The following is a 7,030-nucleotide window of genomic DNA, read 5'->3' on the forward strand; positions in this document are numbered from 1 at the left end:
CACCAGGCAAGCAACTTTGACACACAAAAAGAGCAATCAGCTCAGATTAACATCAATTGTTCATTCATTTTATTGGTATCATACATTACTGATTCAATAAATGCCTTATTGATACCTAATATCATTGGAAGTGTAGGTGATTAATTCACATTTTTTTTAATATACTCAGCTTCATCTTACCCCTGCATTTACTGCATTAAGTAAGTTTATTAAGCACCTTCAGTAGTAGTAACTTCTATTTTATTTTTATTAGTAGTAGTCAAGTCAAGTTGGGGAGCCTGCACTGGTAAAATGCGTTGCCGGACTGTCTATATGACGAAACAACTCAGGATCTCGGTTGGCAGCCCCCCAGGCAGACACACTCCGGAAATGACCCTCTATCTGCTGTTGCCAGGTGTTACATGGGCGACCCCTTAGCCTGGTCCAGCCACTCAAGTCCACAACAATGAGGGTCCTACGAGCTGGATCACCCTCAGGGAAACACGCCACATGGCCGTAGTGCCGTAACTGACGCTCCCTCACAATACAGGTCATGTGCCTCATTCGGGACTCCATGAGCAACACAAAGTCAAACCAGCAGGACCCAAGGATTTTCCGGAGAGACACACATGAAGGAATCCCATCTTTGTTTCAGGTCACTGGATAGCATCCGTTTCTCGCAACCATATAGCAAGACAGGAAGCACCAGGACTCTAAAGACTTGGACCTTCATCCTTTTGCAGATATCAGGAGCTCCGCACACCCCTTTTTAGCGACCTCATGACCTCCTATGCTCTCCCAATCCATCTACTGCCTTCATAGGAAGAGTCACCAGAGACATGAATGTCAAGGCCAAGGTAAGCAAACCTCTCAATGAGGTCGACACTCTCTCTGCAGACAGACACTCTGCTGATGGCCGTGTCCAAGAGGTCATTAAAGGCCTGGATCTTGGATTTCATCCTGGACACTTGCAAGCCCAGACACTCAGACTCCTCGCTCCATCTCTCAAGTGCCCCAATCAGAGCCTCCATTGACTCCACGAAGATCACAGCATCGTCAGCAAAGTCAAGATCGGTGAATCTTTCTTCACCAACAGATGCCCCAGAGTACCCAAGAAAGTTCCAGATGTTCCTGCAACGCAGAGCCCAGCACACCTGTGAATACCCTGCCGTCAATCACTTGTCCAGCCCCCGCTCATCTCTAGGGTGACAATGCTGGCTAATACAGGGTGGCCCACGAAAAAGTAGCCCGCCTCCCTGGCGAAAAAAGGTGCCCTTCCATAAAGAAAGAACTTGAAATGCAAAAATCTTACTCACTCTTTACAGAAAGTGCTGAAAATGATTCTTTGTGGAATGGAATACGTCGCTCAGCTCGTACTCACACGTTTGCACTACGTCTACACAGCTTTCGTGATGAGGGTAGTCAATCGGCACGCCACTCTGGCAGGAAGGCGGGCTACTTTTTCATAGGCCAACCTGTACAATATGTTCAGTTTGTTCTGGATTTATGTGGACATGTGTCTCTTTTCAGGATTGGTATGCTGCTCTGTTAACTTTGAATCCTATCACTAGCAAAATATATTTTGTTGTTTAACAATAAGTAATGTACAGTGATGCCCCCACTATATCGCGTTTAGTTATCGCACCCCTGGCATATCTCGGAGTTTTCTGTGGAACATATCTAACATTTAAGACATACAGTAAATCATTAAATATACGTACATTGTACACTACGGTAGACAAAACGTTTCGCGTTACAGTACCCAGATGATTTCTTACAAGGCCCGTTATTGGCTGAAAGAGGAGACTCAACCAAATCAAAGCGGGATTTTCATTCTCTTGGGCTCTGATTGGTTGCTGCTAACGTGGTGTAATCTTGCAGGAACAGCGAGCGTGTGTCCCCGATGCATCTCTGTTCTCGGTGTATCACGTACCTTGCTTGTTGTCTGATTGTTGTAAGCAAACTTTTTGTGAATGTTTAATTTTGTTTTAAGCCCCACAATGGCTCCCAAGCATCCTGCATATGCTAAGCCTTCTGGCAGTGGTGAGCCTAAGCGCCAGATGAAGACCTTGACTATTCAGGAGAAGGTAAAACTCCTGGATATGCTTCGGGAAGGAAAGTGTTACATGGACGTCGCTCACCATTATGGCTTGAATAAATTGACGGTATGCTACATTATTATTATTATATTACTAGCCAATGCCTGCCGTAGCATACGGCGGTGTAAGAATAGGAATGGAAAACGGTTAGAAAGGAATTCAGAAATCAAGAAGAAAGAAATACTTCTTGCAAGACGCAGTTGTGAATAGGTGTTTTGGTGGAGACGACAGATAATAAACAGATAGTGATAAATAAATCAGGCTTTCTGAATTTATGTACTATGGCCATGGCATCCTGCTAGTTTTGTTGCATGTATCTTGGACTTTCTGGAAATGTGGACGGTAATATGATCATTTTGCCTACACGTACGTTGTTATTTTCAGCCTTTGCTTGCAGTGCGTCTGACAGTCCTTTGTATTGTTCTACACGTAGATCTTATTAATGTAATCTGAGATAGTTGAGACGCTCACCCTCTGTTTTAATATACGCATCTACAACGTACTGTTGTAATAGTTTGCCGCAGGAGTGCAAAATACTATGTGTATTCCTCATTGGTAATTTGTACGCGTAAAATTCGCATTGAGTAAGCTTGATTCGGTTGGCGGTTCTTTTATCGGGAACATGTTGTAAATCTTTGTGCCAGCCAATGTCTCAGTAAGGGAATAAAAGTGGGTAAACCATAGGATCGCAATTCATATTGAGCGTGGAAATCTGTTTACAGGAGTTGCTTCTGAGATAGATGCAAATGTCCCTTTTGGCAGGGGGTTCGCCATCTTGTATGATGAAAATTGCTGCAACATCGGTGTCACATGTCGAGGCATTGTATCGTTGTAAATCCTGCCCAGGGTTTTCCTTGAAAACCATTCGTACAGATGCTGTTGGATTGGGCTGAGCGATTTCATGCATGTGTTTGTATGATTTAGCGAAGGGGTTGATGGTTCTGAGCATGGAATCTAGCTGGAGAAGTACATTTTCTCTGCATGCAGAGTTTGCTTTATTTTGTAAGTGTACTGCAGTAGCTTGCACTGTGTCAAAAACATACAACTGTCCATATCCTGGAGAGGTAGAAGTGTTAGCGTATAGTGGAGAGATTTGGTGATAAATTTGTCCGTGTATTTTAAAACAGTACGGTCCATGCCTTGTCAGCTGCATGTGAGCGGGACCGGTTTTGAAGAGGAGCCGCACGCAGCGTGTGGAAGGGTTTGGAAGAGGATGAATAGGAATCGAGAAATGCCGTGTCGGGTGTGTGTGGGCGGGACTGGTTTTGAAGTGGAAGCAGGATGAACCAGAACAGAAATATATATTAGAGAAGAGATTATTATTATTAAGTTACTCATATCCTTAGTCCAACATCCACGTATCATATGTGTTTACAAAGTGTGTTTTAATAAGTTTACATGTGTTTAAAGCGTGTAGGAGGGGTATTTTAAGGCTTAAACTATAAAAAAAGTTTATTTATATGGTCTTTCCATATTGCGGATTTTCACTTATTGCTGATGAGTCTGGAACGTAACTTCCTAGATAGGTGGGGGATCACTGTACTGGGTTTCATGTATGTTAAATAGATTCATATACTAGTTTATTTTCAAGTTCAATATTTGTATAGGTACTAAGTATATCATATGCTATAAACAAAATGTTCAATTTATGGTAAAAAACTGACAGCTGTGGTTGCCAGAATTTTACCATAAAAAAGAGGGTGACAATATTTCTAGGTCTACGGTACACTGCAAAAAAATTTTAAATTTATGGTAAAAAAACTTGCAGGTGTGGATTCCAGAGTTTTACTGCAAAAAAATAAGGTGACAATATTTTTAGGTGTACAGTATAACTTTTTAGTAAACCACCGTTTTATTCTTTACGACTCATTACAACAGAAGTGAATGTTTAACCATAACATGAAATCCATGCACTGTAATAAACCTGCTAATCACATAAACATTAGGAAAAGTTGTTAAAAGCAAATACCAGTGCCCAAACAGCATCAATAAAATAAGATCAACTAGCGGCAAACATGTTGCATCATTTTAATTTTACACATTTAAAAGAATTCAGTGTTTAAGGAAGTTACGGCACATTGTTTGGAGGAGAAGTAAAGTTGGCTTTTTTGGTGTACGGTCCTACCAGTGAGCCAAAATATCGAATACAACTCAGGATATGTCAGCTTCCATAACCTCAAAAAACCTTCAGCACGGAGGGAAAAAGTAAGTCTGCTGGCTCCGTTGAAGTTTATTTTCCCTATTGTGTAAAGGTATGCGCTTCACCAGGAACAATATGGTAAAAGAGGGCGTGTCCTTATGCAAATATCGTAACTTTGGTGTTGCTGACAATGCGCTTTACTGTTTTACATTTTACAGTTGTTTTCCTTCGCTATTTAACAGTTTTACACTGTAACATTAATAGCCATTCTATCAGTGAAACTATATATCAAAAAACTGTATGTAACATGTTTTAAAAGTAGAAAAATATTGATTTTGCAGAACTTGGCTGTTAAAAATAATGAAATGTATTGTGTAAGATATACAGGTAATTTTCAGTAGAACATAAAGTAATTTTTTTTCTTTCAGAAAAGGTATTTTACTTTCACCGTTACATTTGTGGACATTTTTAACAGTGTATAATATTTCCACGGCCGGTCATTAGTATCATGTGAAGATTATGGGACTTTGGTTCTGTTTTAATATAGGAGTATCTTATTTAGAAGTTTAAGGACAGGCTGTAAGACTATTAATGATCATTGTAAGCATTAAATCTGAGAATATGTCTGTCAATTATAGGGTCACCAAAAAGTCACCAGACATGACCTAACTCTTGCTTGATATGAACTAAGCAGTTTGGGATTGACTTATGAAATGGCTGAGAGAAGGAGCACGGCGATTTTTGGATCAGTATTAATGCTAATAAACACTTCCTTTTGTTAAATGAAATACTGTGGTTTATTTTTCTTCCAAAATACCCTGGATCTATTATTATTATTATTATTATTATTATTATTATTATTATTATTATTATTATTATTATTAACAGCAACAACAACAATACCAAATGAGACCTTCACTTTTTTGCACAATGATAACAAATCAAAACCTTACAGTTTATATATATACACACACGAGGGATGTTCAAAAAGTTTCGCACTTTTAAAAGGTGAAGGCGAGAAGAGTAATAATTGGGCATTAAAAAGTTGGTAAGACGCTGGGAAAAATGCATCACAAGGAAGGGTGACTATTATAATAAATAGAGTTAAAGTAAGTGCAGAAACCTTTTCAACATCCCTCGAACATATCCATCCATCCATTATCCAACCCGCTATATTCTAACTACAGAGTCACGGGGGTCTGCTGGAGCCAATCCCAGCCAACACAGGGTGCAAGGCAGGAATCAACCACCACAGGGCACACACACACACCCTAGGGCCAATTTAGAATCGCCAATGCACCTAACCTGCATGTCTTTGTACTGTGGAAGGAAACCCGCGTAGACACGGGGAGAACATGCAAACTCCACGCAGCTAGGATCCGGGAAGCGAACCCAGGTCTCCAAGGCAGCAGCGCTACCGACCCGTGCCACCCCCCTCGAATATATATATATATATATATATATATATATATATATATATATATATATATATATATATATATATATATATATATATATATATATATTCATTCAAATAAGTTCGAATTAAAACGATTATTAAGAAATACTCAAGCAGTGGATTTGGGGTCCAAGGAAATTTCCGCTTCGGGCCCCAGTTCAATTGGGCGCAGCACTGAATACACTAATGCAAATACCGTTATAATACTTTTTTTCTCATAAATTCAAAGAGCATCAAACCACAATCCGTAATGTTTGCAATTAAACCAGAATCAAAGAAAATTAGAGAGGGGTTACAGATCCAATCTCGTGTGTGAATGAGCGTTCAAAAAAAGGGAAATCGAAGCGCAAACATTTAACATAAAGCTAAACGTGAAGCCGTTTAAGTCCTGTGTAACTAACTTTCTTGACGGCGCTCGGCTCTTGCAGTCTATACTATGAAAGGTGTGACCGTATTATCGATTATATATCTGTGTGGATCATCATCGTACTACAGTAAGAGCTGATTTTCGCTAAATTTTGAAATTTTCCAGTATGAGACATGAAAAGAAACAACGATGGTAAAAGTGAAAGTAAAACCAATACCGTGCAAAAGCACTGACATACAGCACAGAATATTTGACATATTGGCTCTCACAGCAACATCCATCGCTGCATTATATAACACTTTTGAGTGTACAATTTAAGAAAGACAATCCATTTTTTTTTAAGTTAACTAACAATATTATAGTGAACTCAACGTTGGCGTGGGCTCTTACGAATGACGCCGCGACTAGTGTTCTCGTTCATAAAGAGCAGTTAGATAAATATATGGATGTGAAAGGCACTATAATAACATTTAGAACCTACCTCGGTATAAATGCATGCTATAGAAATAGAAATTTGCTAAAAATATCCACCGCAGATGAAATGGCTTATGCATCCCGCTGCCTGAACCTCTCCCGGCGACCATCTGCAGCGTAAAACGAAACTTAGCGCTTCCTCCCTCTAAAGACCGCCTTCATCCCACAGTTTTTTCTTTCTTTCTTTTTTCCTGGAAAATAATTGAGGCAAATGTATTTGAAGTTCAGACACATCCACATGCAAGGCAGACCAATGCGGTGTGAAGCCCTGTTCTTGTCATCTCCCGTTTCACTCTTTAAACCTACCTGAACTTAAATCGGTGGTTCTCAGTGTGTTTTAGGCCGAGCACCACTTTGCTTTTGACAAAGACACGGATGACTACTTATGGTCCACAGCCACTCATTAACAAATTATTTGCGCTATAATGAACAAATTCTTTTTTTTTTTTTTCTGTATGTAATCATGTATAAAAATATACTACACCAATCCGAGGTGCAAAGACTAAAAGCTG

At 39.7% G+C, this 7,030-nt stretch overlaps 1 protein-coding gene across 2 annotated transcripts in view; it reads right to left on the minus strand.

Annotated features, from left to right (window-relative positions):
• The window catches only part of LOC120536662, a 42,386-nt gene extending 35,729 nt beyond the window's left edge, over positions 1 to 6,657 (minus strand). The window contains exon 1 of one of the 2 annotated variants that reach the window (XM_039765097.1): positions 6,526 to 6,657. In XM_039765097.1, the coding sequence (XP_039621031.1) occupies positions 6,526 to 6,628 (103 nt within the window). In that variant the 5' untranslated portion in view covers positions 6,629 to 6,657. The remainder of the gene's footprint in view (positions 1 to 6,525) is intronic. The other variant, XM_039765096.1, reaches the window with a different exon arrangement.
• Between the last annotated feature and the right edge of the window lie 373 nt (positions 6,658 to 7,030).

The sequence above is a fragment of the Polypterus senegalus genome, chromosome 10 (assembly GCF_016835505.1).
Source record: "Polypterus senegalus isolate Bchr_013 chromosome 10, ASM1683550v1, whole genome shotgun sequence".
NCBI classification, from domain to species: Eukaryota; Metazoa; Chordata; class Cladistia; order Polypteriformes; family Polypteridae; genus Polypterus; species Polypterus senegalus.